Source organism: Ananas comosus, linkage group 3 (genome assembly GCF_001540865.1).
Source record: "Ananas comosus cultivar F153 linkage group 3, ASM154086v1, whole genome shotgun sequence".
NCBI classification, from domain to species: domain Eukaryota; kingdom Viridiplantae; phylum Streptophyta; class Magnoliopsida; order Poales; family Bromeliaceae; genus Ananas; species Ananas comosus.
Window position 1 is genome coordinate 2,244,723 of NC_033623.1, and position 23,213 is coordinate 2,267,935.

General features: G+C 37.7%; 2 protein-coding genes across 4 annotated transcripts; both read left to right on the forward strand.

The window, feature by feature from the left end:
* Positions 1,819 to 8,556, forward strand: LOC109707608 (probable inorganic phosphate transporter 1-3). Its single transcript, XM_020229015.1, has 2 exons — positions 1,819 to 1,880; positions 6,744 to 8,556. The coding sequence occupies exon 2, from the start codon at positions 6,830 to 6,832 to the stop codon at positions 8,417 to 8,419; it is 1,590 nt and encodes a 529-aa protein (XP_020084604.1). The 5' UTR covers positions 1,819 to 1,880; positions 6,744 to 6,829; the 3' UTR covers positions 8,420 to 8,556.
* On the forward strand, positions 9,203 to 22,396 carry LOC109707607 (vam6/Vps39-like protein). Of its 3 annotated transcripts, XR_002215548.1 has the most exons (14): positions 9,206 to 9,740; positions 10,641 to 10,852; positions 12,221 to 12,352; positions 12,449 to 12,592; positions 14,030 to 14,142; positions 14,582 to 14,999; positions 15,884 to 16,213; positions 16,814 to 17,035; positions 17,131 to 17,373; positions 17,582 to 18,016; positions 18,139 to 18,237; positions 18,456 to 18,673; positions 18,809 to 18,897; positions 21,818 to 22,396. XR_002215548.1 is itself a non-coding variant. In XM_020229013.1 (13 exons), exons 1-12 carry the CDS (start codon positions 9,284 to 9,286, stop codon positions 18,654 to 18,656), a joined length of 3,006 nt encoding a protein of 1,001 aa, XP_020084602.1. In that variant the 5' UTR covers positions 9,206 to 9,283; the 3' UTR covers positions 18,657 to 18,673; positions 21,818 to 22,396. The 3 variants fall into 3 exon arrangements, 1 of the variants encoding a protein (XP_020084602.1); XM_020229013.1 differs by lacking the exon at positions 18,809 to 18,897; XR_002215549.1 differs by lacking the exons at positions 18,809 to 18,897; positions 21,818 to 22,396 and having other exon boundaries at positions 9,203 to 9,740; positions 18,123 to 18,237; positions 18,456 to 18,598.

The window sequence follows — 23,213 nt, forward strand, 5'->3', positions numbered from 1 at the left end:
AGGGAAAACTTCAAAAACCCCCCCTGTGGTTTCGTGCATTCTCACTTTGCTACCCTGTGGTTTAAAACGTATCAATTTACCCCCCTGTGGTTTCATTTTTATCTTTTCGAAAGCTTTTTCGTTAATATTTCGTTAAATTATATACAAAAAACTTCAGATAACCATCTATATTTATCGAATAGTCACTTTAGTATCCTTTAATTTTAACTTTGTCACTGATTTTAAAAAATAATAATAATAAAATTGATAACAAAAAAATAGAAACGAAACCACAGGGGGGCAAATTGATACGTTTTAAACCACAGGGTAGCAAAGTGAGAATGCACGAAACCACAGGGGAGGTTTTGAAGTTTTCCCTAATTTTATTGTAGAGGAGTAATTGTATAATCAATAATGTTACACTCATTACATAAAAGAAACTAAAAGGAGCTCTGAGTTTTCGTCTCTGCGCTCCCATCTCATTCCCGGAATTCGAACCTTCGCCGGCGACATTGCCGGCAGCAAGTTTTGCTGATGCTCAAAGTTTGTCTGCGAGCAATTCTACGTCGGTGAATTCATCTTTCTCTTGTCGTATCTTGCGGCTTCATCTCCTTCGCCAGAGTTCAAACCTTCGCCGGCGACGTTGCCGGCAGCCAACTTCGTCGGCGCCTGAAACTTCGCCGGCAGCCAGCTTCGCCGATATAGATTGCGTGCCGATGAAGCTTTGAGCACCAGCATAGTTGGCGGCCGACAAATTTTCAGGCACCGGCGAGCGAGATGGCAGCGCAAAGGCGAAAACTCTTAGTCGCTTGGGCCCCAGTTCATTTCTCTCTCAAATGGAATTTCGCATTCCCTCTCAGGGAACAAGATTAGTGCATAAATAAAATGCTGTGGGTATAGAAATAGTGTTGAATGTATAATACGATATATGCTTGGTGAATTCCAGCATTACAATAACAAGCAAATCTAAAGATCGATTAGTTTGAGCTCCTTTCACTTTTACAATAAATTCACAACATTTTTTTAAGTATTTTTGTTATTTTTTCGACACACTAAAGAAAATATCCAAACAACTTTCCATAAATATAAACACCACCCAAAATTTACTTCAGATATATTTAGTAGCTAAAATGAACAAAAAAACCGTGCTAAAACTCACTACTTTTAAATATTTAAAAATAATAACCATGCCAAAGCTGAAAAAACATGGACCCAAAACCACTAAATTTTACTAGAGACAATCTATTAAGCATATCTGGAGTTTCATTTATTAACAACGAAAAGGTTTTATAAAACAGATTGTGCAACTGCCCCTGAATTCTATCAAAGTGTCCTCGAATTCTCAACTGTCAAATTCAAGCATTTCACACCCCAAACTCAGGAAAAGTTGTCTAATTATCATCCTTTCTATAAAAACTTAGGTTACCACATCTAACATTTCCCGATTTTTGATGAGACTAAAGATGGAAATGGATGCCGACGTATGACATGGTGCAGTCAAAGAAACAACCATTCATGTTGGTATCCAAATCTGAATTCGACAAAGTCGAAGAGGTAAAAAATACCTAGTGGCAAACTAGTTTCATACAAACACAAACCAACAAAACAACACCAAACAGATTCAATCAGAGACTGCGAAGTTGCTATCACCGAAAATAAAAAGCCAATAAAAATGTACCGCTTGATGACCAGTTATTAACACCANAGTTGACCACAAAAAAAATGAAGTTATTGTTGTGGTTAAAAAATACATAGCATATCTCTCTCTCTCTCTCTCTCTCTCTCTCTCTCTCTCTCTCTAATATATATATATATATATGCACCTCACTAAATGGAAAACTCAACCACAAGCAATCTATACCGGCCTCCTCTTCAAGCCTCAGCAAATCTCCTCTCTCAAGGTTTGCAAAACTCTCTCTCTCTCTCTCTCTCTCTCTCTCTCTCTCTCTCTCTCATCTTTATCTTTGACTTTCATTTTTCTGTATTTTTTCTTCTCTTTGTTCTCAGCAGCTAGCTAGCCTTTGATATTTAGTAAAATTAGTACATGTATGTGACTAGTTATTACTTCGAGTTCAGCTCAGAAAAAGTCACACTAACAAACAATAGTGCAAATATTTATTCTGCATCTCAGTTTTCTTTATAACTAATCTAAAATTGCAACCCAAATGTCTAATTAGTTACAGATTTCATTCAAAGTGTATTGCATATATGCATGGTTTCTGTAAGTTATAAGATAGCTTCATCTAAGTCAAAATCTTCTAGTTTTAGCAAAGGCTAATTAAGTACAGCTTAATGAATGTAATGAATATTGTTTTCCCTAATTAATTTTTGTTTCTATATTTGGTTTTAGTTAATCGAGCTAGAATTTTTAGCAAATTAAACACAAATTTGGATATTTGTATATTTGTGTTTTGGTGTTTGTATTAGCAGGGAAGAAACTAGACTTTCGGTTTGGAAGGGGTAAGAATACATAATATATTTATTGTAAAAAAAAATTATAAAAAAATCATAATAAAAGTTTCAATGTGTAAGGTACAAGCTTTTTTGGAAAAAAAAAATCACTTATAACTTCTAGAATTTGTACTTATGTAATTTTCAAAAGGGTAAACTTCAAATTGTGGCCCTTTGGTTTAGAACAAGTTTGTAGTTCATAAGGTTTCACTTTGGCCCTACTTTTTATTTTATCAAAAAATTCTACATGAAAAAGGATGACAAAGTAAAAATTTTTAAAAAATCATAAAATGTCGAAGTAAAGTAATACAGTAAACCACGGTCGGGCGAATTACAACTTTTTAAACTATAGCGTGACAAAGTGAAAAATAAATTAAACCACAAGGGGATAGTCTCTCAATCGCTCTATTCCTGTGTACTAGTACGGATGTATTTAAATTAAGGAATGATTGTTTATAGCTTTTCATAAACATATCGAATAGCAGATATATATCTATAAAGTTTAAGTTTCAAATTTATCATTAAAAAAGTTGTAACGGTTTCAAATATACCCATACTGTTTGTGTCCGTTAGAAAAATATAGTTAATCATAGATAAAATACTTAGTGTGTGAGATAAATTGACCTTTTTTTTCTTATGATATTATTTTTTTTTCCCTCAATCAAAATCCTAGTTTGATTAAAACCCTAGCAATGGAAATTTTTCTTCCTCTTCCTCATCCTCTCTCTCCTTTATGCTAGTTTCGAGTTCGTAACTACGGTTTTTCTATCCCTATTCGTTTACAACGTGTGTTGCTTTACCCATATCAAGTGTCGGGAAGTCATAGATAGGTAAAGGAGAAGATGTTTGAGAGATGTAGAGAAAATGTTGCAATAATGATAGATTAGATTAGTTTTTATAGAGGAAGAAGCTAGATGACCATTGAAATTTTTTTTGAAAGGATATTTCTGTACGATTCTAACAGTTGGGCATTTAGAGGGACTTATTTGTAATAAGCAAAATTAATATTTTACTTAGCTTTTGTTTAAAAATAAACAGCCAGCTAACGGTAACACAAAGGGACAAATATGAATATCCCTAAACTTTTGAAAGGACAAATATGAAAACTTCAACTTTCTAGAGATATATCTACTATCCGATATGCTTATAAGGAGCGTGTACGAAATTACCCCTTAAATTAAGTACGATCTATAATAGACACTAAAATTTTAAAATAAAATGTCTTTGTTTCTTATTTATTATTATGTATACACTATGGAATAGTCAATTTAAGTCTTATTAATATAGNTGACTATTCCATAGTGTATACATAATAATAAATATGAAAACTTCAACTTTCTAGAGATATATCTACTATCCGATATGCTTATAAGGAGCGTGTACGAAATTACCCCTTAAATTAAGTACGATCTATAATAGACACTAAAATTTTAAAATAAAATGTCTTTGTTTCTTATTTATTATTATGTATACACTATGGAATAGTCAATTTAAGTCTTATTAATATAGGCACAGAAAACAAAAATTAGTCTTGATTTAAAATGAAATGACGAGAGAAGGCATTAATTATAAGTCTAAACAACTTGGATTTTTTAAAACTATCAATTAGATGATTCTTTTAGTATCGATCCTTTTAAATTACAATTGTGATTCAGGTTAATTGTTGATCCTAAATTCCAAATAGAATAGCTTATAAAATAAGGCACTATTTTTTTTTTAGTTTTATTGGTCGACCCGCTCCACAAATTAATGCAACTGGCCATAATTTGCGGAGTCAAACTAGATTTGCAGAGTCAATTGTAAAAAGTTTTGTTTATCAGAGGTTGCATGTATTTCCATTACGGCTCTGTTTGGATATCAGAATAAGAAATTCATTGACAATTTACGTAGAATGAAAATCTTTTTGTGCTTTCGAAAGTTTGAAGTTTGATTTTTTTTTTTTTATCCTTCTTGAACTTTGTTTTGATGTCAGTATAGGTTATTCAAAAATAATACATTTGGTATGAGAATTTTGTTGTGTGACTGAAAGTTAGGAGTTTAATTTTTGCTCTTTGGAGGCCTAGTTTGGATGTACGGAAATCTTATTTAGCACATTTCTCAGATTTATTTGAGGAGCTTGTATATTTGGTAGATGAAGAGTGTGATCAGACTTTCAAGTTATTTTTTCGAATAAGATAATTAATTATCTTATAGGTAAAATATACTATTCTATCAAATTATGAGTATCAAAAAAATTTAATTAGCAAAAATCAAATGCACGTTTTATAATCATATTAGAAAATTTTTATCCTGATAAGTTATCCTAGGATAACTTTTATGACTTTCAAAAAGGGTAAAAATGTTCTGATATTTATAATTTGATAGAATAGTATATTTTACTTACGAATTAATTTATTTTATTTCAAGAAAATAATTTAATTTAAGGCCGGCCAAATATACTATTCCATTTGAGACATTAATCACACTCTCATTTTACCAAGTACTATAAGCTTCTCCATTAAATCAAAAAAAAATTTCTAAACAAAACAAGCATGCATCCAAATAGAGCTAAAAGTCTTGATATTTATAATTTAATATGATAATATATATATATTTTTTATAGAAGTTGTTTTATCTTATTTCGAAAACAGACTCAAAACCAAGAATATTTTTTATTTTAGACATTTGATAATAATTTCTCATCTACCGAGGAGTAGGTCAAATTAATATATGTGTCGAATAAAATATTTGTGCAACCTAACAGTGTAGACATGTTTGTGACTTTTCACACTTTAAACGAAAACTATTTTTGAGTATAAAATTTTCCTTTCTTTGTAATCAAACCTACAAGTTGACTAGAGAAGTTGCTGTGGAACTACACTGGAGTAGGGATGCAAACGGGGCGGATCCGGAGGCGGGAGAGTTTCCCCACCTTCCGCTTCATTTCTTATCGGGGTGGGACGGATTCGGGGCCGGTTACTTTTCATTTTATTTTTGACTCTTACTTACCATTCCATTCGGGGCGGATCGGGGCGGGAGCTGAATTTTTGACGGATCGGGGCGGATTGAAGGAAGAAAAGAGTCTCCCACCTCCCCCTCCATTTACTTGGCGGATCGGGGCGGATTCGGGACGGGTTATATTTTTTTATATTTTTTGTTCCCACTTACCACCCCATTCGGGGCGGATCGGGGCGGAGCTCCACCAACCCGGATCCATTTGCATCCCTACACTGGAGTTCTCTCTCACAAATATTCTTATTAAAAAATAAACACTTTTATTTATTTATTTATTTATTAAGAGAAAGGTAATAAGCTATATCCGTCTTCGTTTATATCTTAAAAAAAAAAAATTCAATTAGGAAAATAAAATAAAAAAGTTTCAACCTTGGAACCTTAGTACTTACCATCAAATTAATTCTTAACCAATACTATTAGGTGCAATTAGCAACATAACTTTTTTCTTATTGGTGTTAAAAATGTACGTAATTTATTTGAACTATGAATTATGGATCATTTTAGATCGACTATCTAATCTTTCAAAATTTTGATTTTATTACTTAATCTTTCAATTTATTTAATTTGAATTAATTCTTCAATGATATTTTGGCTTTAAAATTTAAATTAATTACTTATTTTAATAAATTTATAACGGTGAGAATTGTATAAATTAAGTATACTGCCTAACCATTTAAAGATAGACCCTGTATTCCAAAATTGAATCAATATATTGTCAACCGACTCAGATCAAATAAATTAAAGGAAAAACTTTAAATACCCCTCCTGTGGTTTAGCACTTTCTCAGTTTAGCATCTTATAGTTTAAAGTGTATCAAGTTAGTACCCTGTGGTTTCGCACCTTCTCACTTTAGTACCATGTGGTTTTAAGTGTATCAAGTTAGTACCCTGTGGTTTTATTTTTGTATCAAGTTAGTATCATGTGATTTTAATTTTTTCTTTCTTTTATCCTCGTCGAGGTATATAATTTAATAAAATATTAAATCACATGGTACTAAAGTGAGAAAGTGCAAAACCACAGAGTACTAACTTGATACACTTGAAACCACGTGGTACTGTGGTACTAAAGTGAAAAAGTGCGAAACCACATGGTATTAACTTGATATAATTTAAACAATATAGTACTTAAATGAAAGAGTATAAACCTACAAGGGGGTATTTGAAGTTTTTCCATAAATTAAATAGTTAGATAGTAAAATTAAAATTTTAAGAAGTTAACCAGTCAACGCAAGAAAGTCCTTAGATCTTATAATTTGTGGGCTAGCTTCTAGTCCTGCGCCGCTTGATCAGTTTGAGAAATTTTTGAAAAACTACATGCAGGTCAGGTAGGAACTTAAGCAAAAACTGCTACTATCACCACCACTGCCGCCGCTGCCGCCACCGCCACCGCCGCGACCGTGACCGCCATGGGTCGGACGGAGCTGAATGTTCTGAGCAAGCTCGACGGGGCGAAGACGCAGCTGTACCACTTCACGGCGATCGTGATCACCGGCATGGGGTTCTTCACCGACGCCTACGACCTCTTCAGCATCTCCCTCGTCACCAAGCTCCTCGGCCGCATCTACTACTACGACCCCTCCTACCCGGCCCCCGGCATCCTCCCCCCCAACGTCGCCGCCGCCGTCAATGGCGTCGCCTTCTGCGGCACCCTCGCCGGCCAGCTCTTCTTCGGCTGGCTCGGCGACAAGCTCGGCCGCAAGTCCGTCTACGGCTTCACCCTCCTCCTCATGGTCCTCGCCTCCCTCGCCTCCGGCCTCTCCTTCGGCCACTCCGCCAAGGGCGTCATGGCCACCCTCTGCTTCCTCCGCTTCTGGCTCGGCTTCGGCATCGGCGGCGACTACCCCCTCTCCGCCACCATCATGTCCGAGTACGCCAACAAGAAAACCCGCGGCTCCTTCATCGCCGCCGTCTTCGCCATGCAGGGCTTCGGCATCCTCGTCGGCGGCATCGTCTCCCTCATCGTGTCGGCCGCCTTCAATGACCGCTACCACGCTCCGCCCTTCAGCCAGGACCCCGCGGGCTCCACCGTCCCGCAGGCCGACTACGTGTGGCGGATCATCCTCATGTTCGGCGCCGTCCCCGCCGCGCTGACCTACTACTGGCGGATGAAGATGCCCGAGACCGCGCGCTACACCGCGCTCGTCGCCAGGAACGCGAAGCAGGCAGCGGCCGACATGTCCAAAGTACTGCAGGAAGAAATCAGGGAGGATGACACTGAGCTTGCAGAGCAGCCGACGGTCGCCGACGACTGGGGCTTGTTCTCGCCGCAGTTCGCTCGGCGCCACGGCATCCACCTCCTGGCGACGTCGACGACGTGGTTCTTCCTCGACATCGCGTACTACAGCCAGAACCTATTCCAGAAGGACATCTTCAGCAAGGTCGGGTGGATACCGCCGGCGGGCAGCATGAACGCCGTCGAGGAGGTGTTCCGCATCGCCCGCGCGCAGACGCTCATCGCCCTCTGCGGCACCGTCCCCGGATACTGGTTCACCGTGGCGTTCATCGACGTGATCGGACGGTTCTGGATCCAGGTGATGGGCTTCTTCATGATGACCGTGTTCATGCTCGGCCTCGCGGTCCCCTACCACCACTGGACGACGCCCGGGCACCACGTCGGGTTCGTGGTCATGTACGCGTTCACCTTCTTCTTCGCCAACTTCGGGCCGAACGCGACGACGTTCATCGTGCCGGCCGAGGTGTTCCCGGCACGGCTGCGGTCGACCTGCCACGGGATATCGGCGGCGGCGGGGAAGGCGGGGGCGATCGTCGGGGCGTTCGGGTTCCTCTATGCGTCGCAGGGGAAGGCGCTGGCGGAGAGGGACCGCGGGTACCCGGCGGGGATCGGGATACGGAACACGCTGTTCGTGCTCGCGGCGTCGAACTTCCTCGGCCTCGCCTTTTCGCTGCTGGTGCCGGAGGCCAAGGGGAGGTCGCTGGAGGAGATGTCCAAGGAGAACGAGGGGGAGGATGAGTTTGTCATGGATAAAGCTCCTTAAAAGTTAATTACGTAATTAAAAAAAATAATAATAATTTGTGAAATATGTACATGTATTCCATCCCTTGCCTCAATTTGAACTTTGAAGCTTTTCTTGCATGTGTGTGGTTTATGAACATTTGTTCATTTTGCAAGTCTCTGCAGTTTCTTTTTCTTTCTCCTAAAAGGTCGAATATGATATCCTACTGCAGCTATTTTCTTTTACCGTCTTCAATCATCAAATATTATAAAATTTTATTTAAATATCAAAATAAAATTTCTAATAATAATATATTCGGTATAAAAATATTTTTGTGTGATTAAAAATCAGGAGTTTAAGTTTTGCCCTTGAGATAGTTTGGCATGTATAATTTGGTAGATTTTTTTTTTTTGAGAGAGAGGTAACGTGTTACCCGCTTTATTTATTTTTTTAGAAATAAATTTAGCTGGAAATGTGAAACAATCATATTTCAAATTTGAAATCTCGAATATCAACCACCAAGTCTTTAGCCACTTGCGCTGGGGACAGATAGCGCGCTTTCTCCAAAAAAAAAAAAAAAAAAAAAAAAAAACAGAATGCATATAGTTACAAATTTACAATTGCTGCATTTNAAAAAAAAAAAAAAAAAAAAAAAAAATGAAGGCCGAATACCATACCAAGGAGAAGGGAAGTGGCTAGACCAGCTCAAGTTTTGGGCTAGCCAAAGGCCTAGGCCTAGCTTCTTTGGGCTAGCTCGAATCGTACCGACACGGCCCACATTGCAACAAAAAAGAGTTGTGAGGCCAGCGACTCAATTTATCATTCTACCCTCGTCCCCTACGCCTCTCTTTGCCCTTCGCCCCCCGCGAAGCAGCGCGTCGCTCGATCCCGCGCCCCGCGCCCGCGATGGTGCACAGCGCGTACGACTCCGTGGAGCTCCTCCGCGGCTGCCCCGCCCGGATCGACGCCGTCGCCTCCTACGCCTCGAAGCTCCTCCTCGGCTGCTCCGACTCCTCCCTCCGCATCTACTCCCCCCGCTCCCTCTCCTCCTCCGACGACGCTTCGGCATCCTCCGCCGCCGCCGCCGCCGATGCCGCCGCCGCCGAGATCCGCCGCGACTCCTACGCCCTCGAGCGCGCCATCCCGGGCTTCTGGAGGCGCCCGCCCCTCGCCATGGAGGTGTCCGCCTCCCGCGACCTCCTCCTCTCCCTCTCCGAGTGGGTCGCCCTCCACCGCCTCCCCTCCCTTGAGACCCTCGTCGCCGTCGCCAAGACCAAGGGCGCCTCCGTCTACAGCTGGGACGACCGCCGGGGCCTCCTCTGCGTCGGCCGCCAGAAGCGCGTCGCCATCTACCGCCTCGACGGTAACGCCCCCATCCCTCCTCCACAACCCCTCTTCTTCAGGTCTCAATCGAGACGCGTGGTCGCAGTGTCTAAACGTTTTATTGCAATTGATTCTAACAACCTTTCGAATCGTCGTAGTGCCGACATCCAACAATGTAATTGCGAATGTTTTGGCTACAAGCTTTATATGCAGAGGAAAAGGGAAGATCTTTGATAGTTTTCTATTCCAGATTTCTTATATCCTAATATAAAGGTGATTGATATAATGCAAACTGATTTATAAGTTGAATGGACCTGAAAAACCCCGGTTTTTATGGCAGAATTTCTTACAAAGGTCGTGTTTTTATTAGTTTAGACTTAAGAAGCAGTTCTGATCACTTGATATTTATTGGTTACTTGCCTCTTCAATGGAACATTTTTCAGGTCGAAGAAATGATTCTGACTTCCTTTTGAGGTTAAATTGGCGTAAATATGTATTTAATTTGGAATATCTAGATCACTTTCCTTTATGCCGGGCCAACAATTCGCCTACTGGAGATTGGGGTATTCAGAACTGTAGGTTAATTTAATAATTTACCAGCCAACAATTCAAGAACTGAGGGGCAATTTAACAATCTGTCTACCGGCCAACAATTCAAGAAGTGCGGGGCAATTTAACAATTCACCTACTGGGTAACAAGTCTAGAAAGAGTTACTAAAACCTGAAATCGGAGTAATTTCTGTGTAAAACTATCTGATTAAGGCATCTAGAAGGCAGTTATGTACTTATAGTATATTTATGTCTCTTTTTTCTTTTAGTTATCGTTACCTGTGAGATATGATGGTTCGTGCATCAATAGGGTTCTTACCTGGTGCTCTATATATGGTCTTTCCCTTGGTCATCGTAATCTTTGCAACTTAAAATGTTCTGCTTTGGTTAGGTGGTCGAGAGTTTGTGGAAGTAAAGGAGTTTAGCGTTCCTGACGTGGTTAAGTCTATGGCTTGGTGCGGGGAGAACATATGTCTGGGGATTAGAAGGGAATACATGATTATGAATAGCTTGACTGGTTCATTATCCGAAGTTTTCCCTGCTGGGAGGATAGCTCCTCCATTGGTTGTCCCTCTTCCGTCAGGGGAGCTGCTTCTCGGAAAGGTACTTTTTTATTTATGCTTTTGTTTTTTTTTTCCGGGTCATTTTCCTCCGTGGCAATTTTAAATTTTTATCGCAAATGTTCTCTTATGAAAAAGGCATGATCATCTACATTTTTAGCATTTAATGTGTAACATGGTTCTGATTTTTTGCTTTTTTTAACTTGATTTAGTAATCAGTAACTTTTGCTTATGAGATTCATGTATTCTTGTTTTGTCTCTCTCAGGTAATTTTCTTTGATAAGGACACGCAGATTCTAGTATCGCTAAATGATGTTTCTCTATTTTCTTTTCTCCTTGTAATTAGCACATGTAAACTGTAGTATCACTAATGTTTCTCAACACTCTATTATTATCCACAAAATTAGGAAAATGTAGATTCTGCATCCTTAATTGGTCTTCTATTCTCCATGTAATCTCTTTAAGAGTAAATTTTATTGTGTAATTGTTGGCTACTGGATCAAACTCTAAGGTCTATGTATCATGCTAAAATGATACTATGCTAAAATATAGAAAAAGAGTTTAATACTTGTTAAATTGTTAATCAAATAAAAAAACCTCATATGGCACATCTTAAAGCTTTACAAGTCTATTTACAAGCATTGTCTTAGCTGTTGTACTTTTCTAGTAGTTGTTCTAGTCCGTGCAGTGGAGTAAATTATTCCATGATAGCAAGTTCCTTCGTTGAATAATGCCTTCTTCCACCATGATCTGGATCTTTGAGGAGTATAGTGCATGTTGATTATTGCTTTGATTCTTTGAACTGCATGACCTTTAAACGCTTACTTTATATTGCAAGTTTTCCTACTAACTAGTTGGCCTTTACTGTTTTTTTGTGAGCATTCCTCTCTGTTTCCTTGCCTCCACTTAGGACTCAGAAATATGTACCATTTAGTTCTGGGCAGAGAAAAAGTACTTTTTTTGTGGTCATGGCATTAATTAACCATAGGTTTGGATTGCTAACCTATTTTAACATGTGGAGTTAGGGTATTAAGGCAATCCATGCAGCTAATAGGTGCACTTTTCATGACCTGGCTTAACGGGAAAAATATCATCACATCATGTGACACTCCAATAGTCCCGCATCGGATGGAAATGGGGTTGTCATTGGGTATATAAGAGGACTCCACCATAATAATAATAACTGGACTTAAGCATTTTTGGCCGGTGGTTTTGGCCCAACGAGTTATTATTGCTAGTAGGCCGGATCGTTATACATCATCACTCACGCTCATTGAATATGATTCGGTTACCAATGGAAAGTAGTATATAAATATTTTAGATTTCTTCCTTGTCATTCTACTAGTACCTAATGCATTTTGGTCTTTTCATTGGCTTGTTGAAATTAATCTTTTGATTTGCTATTTTACAGGACAACATTGGTGTATTTGTTGACCAAAATGGGAAGCTTCTACAAGATGGCAGGATATGTTGGTCCGAGGCTCCTGGATCTGTTGTCATCCATAAACCGTATGCTATAGCTCGCCTACCCAGACATGTCGAGGTGGCTCAAGCATTTTACTTATAGTTGAGATAGGTACATTAATCCATTGCTATCGTTGCATTAGATTTATATGGCCTAATGCATAAATTATTGCAGGTACGGTCGCTTAAAGCTCCCAATCAACTGGTTCAAACAATTGTTCTCCGTGATGTTCATCTGCTTCTTCAAACCAACAATTGTATACTCGCTGCATTAGGCAATTCTGTTTATGGTCTATTGCCTGTCCCTCTTGGCGCGCAGGTATATCCTCTATCACTTGAGTTTTATTGCTTCCATCATTCATTTTGTCAACACATATTTGTATCAACTCTACTGTTATATTATTTTTCTCGCAATACTAGGAAGCTAATTTATCTAAATATCTGTGTGCCCATTTTAATGTCTTATCTCTTAATGTATCCATATGGGAAATGTTGTGCAAGGTAATTCTTTGTTTGGTTTATCAGGTTTGATTGTCCAATATAGAAAAAGTGCCATAGGTGGGAAAGATGAGAAGAGAGGAAAATGAAATGGGGGGAGCAGGAGTCACTTTGGGTAGGGAAAGATATAGGAAATAACCATATCCTTTTTAATTAGGGATTGCCCTACTGTGCTGAGGCCGTGGCGACATGTGGCATGGGATCGTGCCGACACTGTATCAACAAAATAATAATTTTTTCTTGTTGTGGGATCTTTTTGACTTTTTTATGTAAATGCTTCACAAAAGCTTTTTCATACTTCAAATATATAGATCTTGTAAATCTACTTACATTTGGAGCAATTATGTTCCATTGCATAATAAGACCAATTTTGGTGAAAAAGTACGAATAAGAAGATTTTCTCCAATTTCTTTTACCATTTTTTATCTAGTGGTTTTGCCTTTAGTAGTGTTGTCCTATAAATTTTTATCCAGTAATGACTTTGGTTTTGGGTTTTTGCATATACTTTCCTAATATATATAAAATAATTTTTTTAAAGATTTTAAGATGTTTATTACTTTTTCTTACTAAATTGTGTGAGATATAATACATAAAATATTATTATATCCATTAGAGATATTAAAACACTCTTAAAAAACTAATTTTTCTTAAAAATTTAATAAAAAAAGCCTGAGCCAGTGAGGGCCAACATGCCAATGGCATGCCACTGGCACGGGGCGCACGCCGTCATTGGCATGCCCAATGCCGTTGTATCCCAGTGCCGTTGTATCGTGCCATACTGTTCTGCCGGCACAGTGGCACGGGTTGTGCTAGTGGCACGACAATCCTTTTCTTTAACTAAAACTTTTAACTAAAACTTTCAGCACTTTAATATCAATTACCAAATGATGCCCAGGTTACTTACTATAGGTCCTGTTACCCATTTCAAATGTATACCAGGAAGGGAATAAGGTGAAAATAGATAGGCCTTGATGGTTGATGCCATCTCATAGGAACATATCATTCATGGAAACTCTGCAAAGAGTCAACCTGATTAGCATATACTTCTTTTTTATGCTTGAGTGGAATTTCTTTTCATTCCCGAGGACTGCTGGAAATTAAGGGCCATTAGTTGGTTTTATTATTCAGAGAATGGTCAGACTTCTAGAATATTTCATTACTTGCTTCTGGACCATTCTTTGTTGTTTTTATGTGCCCTAAAATACCTTTTTGATTTGCTATGGCTTTTTCTCTTTCTTTACTGTCTCTGGGAGTACAGATAGTACAATTAACTGCATCGGGAGATTTTGAGGAGGCCTTGGCTTTATGCAAGCTACTTCCACCCGAGGATTCAACTCTGCGAGCAGCGAAGGAGAGCTCAATACACATAAGGTGATTTTCTCCTTCAATGACCTACTCATAATATGGTGAGCAGTCAGTTATAGTTGATGTTTGAGTAGTTGTCTCTTTAATGTCTAGGCTGACCTAACTAAATCTCCAACTAGTCTAAGTGCTGTCTCATTCACTAAAGACGGTAAGAATATCTGTATTGGATGTAGACACTTTTATCCTAAGTACACAGTTACATGTATTACAATGTGAATTGTGTTGGCTGATATATTGCCCTAAATAGGTCCTGTACTTAAGTTTGCTATATTGTATCTGTTCAGTTGAAATGCTTGATTTTTGATTTATACGCTTATTCTTTTTCTTATTTTAAAGTACTTTCTATTGATCATATCAGGAAGGTGCAAGCTTATTTTCCTTATCAGTATGTCCCTTTCCTTCTCGTAGTCCTTTTTCTATCAGTTTATTTGTTTTTATTTTCCAGATATGGTCACTTCTTGTTTGACAACGGAAGCTATGAGGAGTCGATGGAGCAATTTTTAGCTTCACAAGTGGATATCACTTATGTTTTATCGCTATACCCGTCCATTATACTTCCCAAGACGCTTAATATTACCGAGGCTGATAAGCTCCATGACTTGACAGATACTTCACATCTATCCAGAATGTCATCTGATGCTTCAGATGAGATGGAATCCTCCCTCCCTATCCAACATCAGGAATCTGATCTTGAAATGAAGAAAATGAGTCACAACTCGCTTACGGCTCTTGTAAAGTACTTGCAGAAGAGAAGATTTAGTATAATTGAGAGGGCCACTGCAGAGGTAACTGAGGAGGTTGTCTCAGTTGTACAGGACAGTATGGCCTTGTCTGATCCACATAGACCGAAAACATCAAACAAGGTGACCTGATCGTAATTCTTCCTTAAGAGTTCTAAGTTACTTATGGCTATGTTTAATTTTATGCACTATAAAGGATATTCTGCAAAATTTCAGAGTTCAGTTTTCAACATGGAAGTCTTACCTGAGCATTTCCTATTTCACTTTATGAACCTCATTTTGGATCATTCTTGTTAAGGGACATTTGGTGTCATCGCAGGATATACTATTTGCATAGTTTGCACTTTGCACTTTGCACTTTGCACTTTACACATTTCAACTTCACTTTTTGTTCAATACAGTGTTGCTTTAGGCTTCATTTGGTAACACCTACATTCTTTTTTCTTTACTTAAATTCTATGCAAATGAATGTGCCCGCAGATGATAGATTGTTTGCAACCTATACTCCTATGGGTCTTGTTAGGCATTAAAACACGAACAATTTTGTAGCAACTTTGCCCTTTTAATATCTTTCTGTAAAAAGATGGGCTTGCAAACTAATGTACAATAACAGAACATAGAAGTTGATTGAATTGTGAACTGAAATATAATTTGAGTTTTTTAAAATAGAAATAAGTAAGACTACGAGTCAAATGAGATCCGTACTTTTTATCTTCAGTCCTGTCATGGAATGCATGATTTTTTTTTTTGTTCATTTTAGCCTAATTAAAATGAAGATACCTTATAAGATAAAATATTGTATTGGAAGCATTAAAGCAAATTCCAAATGTTTTATGGTTGGTGATCGATGAGTCACAAAATGTTACTGCATCATCTCTTCAAAGTCGTAATAAATACATATTCTATATATTATGTCAAAAAAAAAAAAAAATGAACGCAATCTTTACTAATTAACTGAAGATGTACTATCTGATATCTGATAATTTAACTGTATTTTGTATTCCTAGAGGCACAGCCAGATACATATCAGCTCAGTAGCCAGAGAGATGGCGACTGTACTGGATACCGCACTTCTTCAAGCCCTGCTTCTTACAGGGCAGACATCAGGAGCACTTGAGTTACTTAAGGGCCTCAATTATTGTGATTTGAAGATATGTGAAGAATTTTTGAAGGAAAGGAATTTCTATATAGTGTTACTGGAGCTGTACAAGAGTAACGAATTGCACCGCGAAGCTCTTAAACTTCTGAATCAACTGGTCGAGGAATCAAAATCAGGCCTTGCAAATTCTGAGCTCAATCAGAAGTTCAAACCAAATATGATTATCGAGTATCTCAGGGTATTATTACCTTATGCTTAGTCGCTTACTTCTTTTGGACAAATTTATGTTCTCTTTTATATGTAACTTGCCATTTTCCCCTGATGTTAACTAGCAATTGTATGGCGACTTTGCTCTAATTGAGAGCTTTTATTATAACAGTGCAAGTTTCAAACTAAGGGGTCGTACTAGATGCCAGTAAGCACTTTTAACTACTCTGATAATTATACCTATGTGCAAGAAGTATTGAAAATACAGGATCTAAACTTACGAAAAGGAGTAATTCATATTTATGTTTCATAATTCACCAGATCAACACAGCTGCTTCCATTTAGTTTGATAAGTTTTGTTAAACTAATGGTGAACACTCAAAAGGATTTGTATACAACATTGCTTTTTGAAGAACTTGTTGGATTGCATCACTTGGATTTTGAATTCAGGCTGTGTACTTGTACTGCTGTCTAAACAATTTGAGCATATCTCGGCAAAACTTTCTGGTACTTTGCAAAACTTTGAATAGCCAAGAACTTATCCCTGGTGCTGTATCTAGCTGTCATACTAAATCATTGTCCTTTATGAAACATGATTCCCTTCTACTGACTTTTCTGATTATATTTGCAGCCTCTTTGTAGGACCGATCCTATGCTTGTTTTAGAATCCTCCTTGACTGTTCTTGAGAGCTGCCCAACAGAAACGATTGAACTTTTCCTGTCTGAAAATGTTCCAGCAGACTTGGTAAATTCATATTTGAAGCAGCATGCACCAAATTTGCAGTCTACATATCTAGAGCTTATGCTTTCAATGAGTGAAAATGGGATCAATCCTAACCTGCAAAATGAACTGGTATTTGCGTCCTTTTCATTCTGTCTTTTATTGTGATAAATTATAGTTTGTTTGAGCTGTTAAGATATTCCTTTTTTACTGAAACTTGTTACCAGGTGCAAATATACCTTTCAGAAGTACTCGATTGGTACCAGGATCTCAAGGACGAACAAAAATGGGACGAGAAAACTTACTCTCAAACCCGTAAGAAGTTAATATCTGCATTAGAGGGTATTTCGGGTTATAATGCTGAGGTCCTGTTAAAGTGTCTCCCACAAGATGCACTCTTTGAGGAGCGCGCGATACTACTTGGAAAATTAAATCAACACCATCTTGCTTTATCTTTGTATGTTCACAAGGTAACATCTATGGGGACGAACAATCAGTTCTTTCTGCTGTGCTTTTCTCATTTGGGTGAAAATCTTGTTCACAGGCTTCCAGCTCTGTTTGGAGGTTTTCTTTTTTGAAGTTATATGTTTCTAAAGACTTCTTGTTAGTTGTGATTAGTGCATTTAAAACTCTAATGCTATGTCCGCTGTAATAACTACTCCTTGGTGAATTATGCAGCTGCATTTATCAGAGCTAGCGGTAGCATACTGCGATCGTGTTTACGAAGCAGGATCATCACAGCCTCCAAAATCAAATGTGAACATCTATCTTATGCTACTACAGATTTACTTAAATCCACAAAAGACAAAAAAAGAATTTGAAAGAAGAACTATTTCGGTACCTTCCCAAAGCCCTATAACCCAAAAGGTTGGTTATACTAAATTCAAAGGGAGCCGCAATTCTAAGAAAATTGTGGAGATTGAGGGTGCTGATGACATGCGCATTAGCCTCAGCAGCACTGATAGTGGACGAAGTGATGGTGATGGAGATGAATATGCTGAAGGAGGAGGTTCTGCAATGTTGAATGAGACACTTGAATTGTTGAGCCAGCGATGGGATAGGATAAATGGTGCACAGGCTCTAAAACTATTACCCAGAGAAACAAAGCTCCAGGTATGGATTTATTTGTTCAAGAAAATTTTTTTTTCAATTTTTTTTATGTAAGAGGAAGTTCAAATAATTGAAAACTCTGAACCCCAATGAATTTACTATTTCCTAGTATGCTTTTTTGGCAGAATTTGCTTTCTTTCCTTGAACCACTTCTCAAGAAATCTAGCGAACATCGGCGGAATTATGCAGTTATTAAGAACTTGATATTCAGGGCGCATTTGCAGGTTAACTCTATTTGCTTTGTCTTCTTTGTCGTTATGCTGTTGTATCAAAAAGCTGGTTTGGAGACTTTGCAACAGAAAGGAGCATTTTGTGTTTAGATTATTTCTTATCTTGGAAATACAATGTTTCATGAGAATGTTTAGTCTCCAATCCCCTATAAGCCCAGGTTGATGATAAATGAAATTTCTAACTGCTCAAGTCTACTGACATCGTGCATTAGGTAAAGGAAGATCTTAGTAAATCCCGACAAACAGTTGTGAAGATTGATGGAGAGAGCACCTGTTCTCTGTGCCGTAAGCGGATAGGTAACAGTGCTTTTGCTGTTTATCCAAATGGAAAGACACTTGTGCATTTTGTCTGCTTTAGAGACTCGCAGCGCATCAAGGCTGTCCGAGGTGCACCCCCAGTCAAGCGCCTGTAGTTTGCTCCTAACGTGAAGTATGATTAATCTCTTTACTTTTGACAATAGTTCATACTTATTAAAGGAAATATTATATTTTCGTTGTTGCTTTCTTTTGCTCTGAAAGTAAACAATTGTAATACCTTGCATTAATCAAATTTGTGAAATCACAGATGCCGAGAAATATTAATTTGTAGTCCAGATTTGATGTTAAAAGAATCCATGCGGTCCTGAAAATAGTTGAAACTTTGGCATATGGAAGGTCAGTTTGCTAATGCATTTCTATGATCCTGTGACTGTTAAATTTCTTATGCTTTGACAAAAATGTGGAGGCTTATTTGCATTGCACCTAAGAGGTGAGATGATTTTTCTTATTCTGAGATATGACTTTTAAGTCGTTTAGACTATGCCATTTGAGACTTTCTAATCATACTTGTTAAATTAAATGAAACAACCGTTTTTCTGTAAAGGCTTAAGCTACCAGAGAACATTATTTTTTATATTTATATTTTTCAACTAAGGCTTTAAATTCAATAAACTTATCAAAAACTTCATACTTAAATTTTAAAAGATAATTCAAGAATAATGAGTGAAATCATTCACAAAGAGAACATAATATTTATAACTAGAAACCGAGTAAATAAGAGATTGCCGAACATCAGAGTGAATAAGTTGAAATGGAAAATCAGAATGCGAATCTGATTTATTAAAAGGAAGTTTCACATGTTTTTCCAACATTACATGCATTGTACTGAGAAGCCTTAATGTCCAAAGTTCTTTAAGTTTTATTTTTCTTGACAAACTTAGACAAAATTTTAAAACTAAGGTGACCTAACCTCCTATGCCAAATATCACCATTATTAATTTTTGAGGCAACTAAAGTACTCGTAGGTTTATTTCCTACTCTTGCAACTTTGGAAGATAGTGGGTAGAGTGTTGTTCCTGAACTAGGGGTGGCAATCCAGCTCGCTGTTCGCGAGCCTCGAAATAAGCTTGAGATCGAATCGCTCGTTTAGTAAACGAGCTGAACACGAGCTCGTTTAGTAACGTTCGTGTTCGGCTCGATAATAGTTCGAATACATATATTTTATATTTATATATAAATAAATAATTATATATATACAATACGGATTTTTATTTTTTGANCGTTCGTGTTCGGCTCGATAATAGTTCGAATACATATATTTTATATTTATATATAAATAAATAATTATATATATACAATACGGATTTTTATTTTTTGATTTTTAGCCCAACTTGAATATAAAGCCCAACTCAATTATAAAAAGGTCCATTTATGTGTAAAGTTTCAACCATTAGATCAAAGCCTAATCGGTAAGATCTCGAAAATTTATATCCTATATATATCATTTCTAATCTTTTAACTTGTTGTTATTAATGAGCCAAACATGAGCTGAATTTTTCGGCTCGATATTTTAATGAGCCAGCTTGAGATTAGCTCGTTTATGAAACGAGCCGAACACGAGCCGGCCCCAGCTCGCTCGTGTTCGGCTCGTTGACAACCCTATCCTGAACTACGACATTGGTGGTGCTCCTTTCTTGTTTCGTTGTCCTTTACACCAGAAACAACAAAATCAAATTCAAAAGAAGAGTTATTATCATGATAGAATTTGCGAATAGAGAGCAAATTTCTTTTAATAGCAGGAACAATACGGACATTCTTAAGGTTAAAGGATTCAGGAGTACTTAAAGTTGTTTCGCCCTTATGAGTTATAGAGAGTAGACCTTTACCAACAAAAATTTTATCTGTTCCTAAATAAGGTGTAGATTTAAAAACTACACCTGAGTCTGATATCATGTAATTCGATGCTCCAGTATCAGGATGCCACACCTCCTCTGAAGAGTCATGGAGATTCATAGTAGCAAGATTTGCCGTATATCATCCGCAACAAAGGCATTGGTTGAACCTCTGCCTTCACTGGACCGCAGTGTGGTTGAACTTGCCACATATTTGGCACTGGGTTTCACTGCGAGGCATCATTGGTCCAGGCTGTTGCTGAGGTTGTGGATGAGGTATAGGTAGGTAATATTGATGTTGTTGGGAGGGAACTGCTTCATATTGTCCCTATCCAGACTCTGGGTTACACCCTCCTCGCTGCTGCCCTCGACCTCTTGATCTACTGGTCCGGCCTCCCCAGTTTTCTCTTCCATGATTTGCATCTAGATTCTGTAGGAGTTGTATGTTGAATAGAAATATTAAAACATCATTCTCTGGCAGCTGAAACTTTAGAGAGAAATAGTTGTTTTATTTAATTTAACATGGTAGCAGAGTAAAAGGTCTTGAGTTCGAATCACGTTAGACTTCTAGCGTTATTCAATTTCCTCCCATTTAATTTAGTTCATGTCTTGGGCCTATCAAGAAGTTTTGATCCTAGACGTGAGGAGTCTTGAATATAAATGTTAAAAACACTGTTCTCTAATAGTTTAAGCTTTTGGAGAAAAATGATTGTTTCATTTAATTTAACAACTCATTTACCAATGTTGCAAGGCCCTTTGGCAAACAAAAGAGATGTCCTAGAGAAGACTTGATGCTTTAGTACACTTTAGGGATTTGTCTGGTACTTAAGTAATCCATAGAGCAATTCTGTGCCTTGATGACTAAAGTTCAATCTTGCCTTCATTGTTGTAACTTTTATCATTTGTAATTTTCGAGTAGGAGTTTGTTCGGAGAGATATGCTGAAATATCTCGGTCTTTGCAGCTGAGATGAAGAAGAATAAATTCACAGTAGTATAGGTAGAATTTGTCATGGAGATTGGAGCGAACAAATGGGTGTACTCTCAAGTTGGCTTTTTTTTTTTTTACTGGGTCCATGTGAGCTGAATTTGGTCGAGTTTCAAATTTGAACCTTTAAAGGAGTTATTACAAATTTGAAAATAGTTGTTAATGTTTTTGCAAATGCGTGATTCCCTGACGGTTGCCTCTTATAGATATGTATCTATTTTGAACTATTCTTCTTTGCATTTGGTTAACTGTAGCATGCCCTTCACAAACATGATTATCATGTTCTGATTTATTTTATTTTATTTTTTTTCCTGAACTTATGTTTTTGTAGTTTCACCTGCAAAAGACTTCTTTTTTTTTTTCTTTTCCTAAATGAATGAGACAATGAAAATTGATTCATTTTCCCAGAAATTTGCTTACATTTTCTTTCAAAAACAGGTGACAGGGTTCAGGGTGTGCGTACCGTTCTTTACAAATTCAGCCAGTGGGTGAGCTTTTCTTCATGGCCGGCCGTGAGCTAACAGTGACATGTACAAATACAAACTCGTGTTAAATTATTTGTATAAGAGTCCATGCGATCGCTACTATCTGCTATTCATGGCGGTATTCTTGTTCGGCTGCTGTGATGTCAATGCACAAGAAGACCTGTCTACACGTAGGCTAAATTGCTGATGTCTTCTCGCTATGATCGCAGTTTCAGTGAAGTTCTTATGTTGTTGTGTTTACTACTATTATGGGAATAAATGAGTTCAAAGGCGCAAGCGGAAGGGTTGCACTCATTATCATGACATCTTTGCAGAGTTCACAGTTTTTGTAATTTGATGTTAACTAGATTATGTGCTGTGACATTTCTTCTTCTTTTTTTACCCCTCTGTTGTGAGCTTGGTGTGTAGCTAAGAGGGAGAATGTAAGCCAATATTTTCTCATGAATGTTTGTTTGCAAACTGCTTGTGTCATTTATCAGTTCTCCTTGAGAAGGAAATAATAAAGTTTGATTATTTATTGGGTTGGAGGAAATTTTGTTTTGATTTTGTTGTACTCTCTTTTTTTCCCCTTATTTCTTTGTTGAATATAGGTAAAACATTTGTGACTGCAAATCTGCAGTAAATTTTATCCCTATGGGACAATCGAAAATGCAATGTTTTTTCCCCCCTTCACTCCCCAATTTCCTCATTCTTTTCTCTGCTTTTTTTTTTTTTTTTTTAATTGCTTCCATTTATTCCCTCTCTCTGTACCTTCATTCCTCTGTTCCAATTGGACTTGAGATTAGTAAGAATGAAAACATTAGTTATGCTCAGAACAGAGTCTAAGTTTGGACTCTATTCTTTGTAAAAATAACCTTTCTTTGTGGGGAGGTTTGTGACTTATGAAGCTCTACTCATTCAAATACACTTGAGATGTTACCGGAGAAAAGTTAAAGAAACATTTAACCTCATAGATTTCAACCTAATGTTAATCAAGTCCTAAGTTATATTTAATATTTTTAGATTGTTGATTGATTTAGAATTGATGAATTTAAGTATCAAAAGCTACGGGGCCTGCTTGACTTTAAGGCTTAGTTTGATATTGAAGCCTATCTAACGCTATTAGATAAAATCGAGTTGTGGAAAAAGCATATAGGGATATGCTTCTGCGTTCTTCGATGGGACCGTAGAAAATATATTGTAACCGACTTATCGCGATATGCGGAACGCAATATTACGTACGGAAACAAACAGGGTATTTTTCCAACGTACTTTCTCACCGCACGTAACGCAATCTCCCCGCAATCCCTAACGAAGCCTAAGTCTTCTACTAAGGATGTAGTAGTGTTTGACGAAGCAGTCTAATAGTC

Bases quoted from the DNA above. Each gene is read 5' to 3' on its own strand.
- LOC109707608 (XM_020229015.1), top strand. From the start codon at position 6,830: ATGGGTCGGACGGAGCTGAATGTTCTGAGCAAGCTCGACGGGGCGAAG.
- LOC109707607 (XM_020229013.1), top strand. From the start codon at position 9,284: ATGGTGCACAGCGCGTACGACTCCGTGGAGCTCCTCCGCGGCTGCCCC. The intron at 12,593-14,029 runs GTATATCCTCTA...CTGGGAGTACAG, and splicing joins CTGTCCCTCTTGGCGCGCAG to ATAGTACAATTAACTGCATC. The intron at 14,143-14,581 runs GTGATTTTCTCC...TTTATTTTCCAG, and splicing joins GAGAGCTCAATACACATAAG to ATATGGTCACTTCTTGTTTG.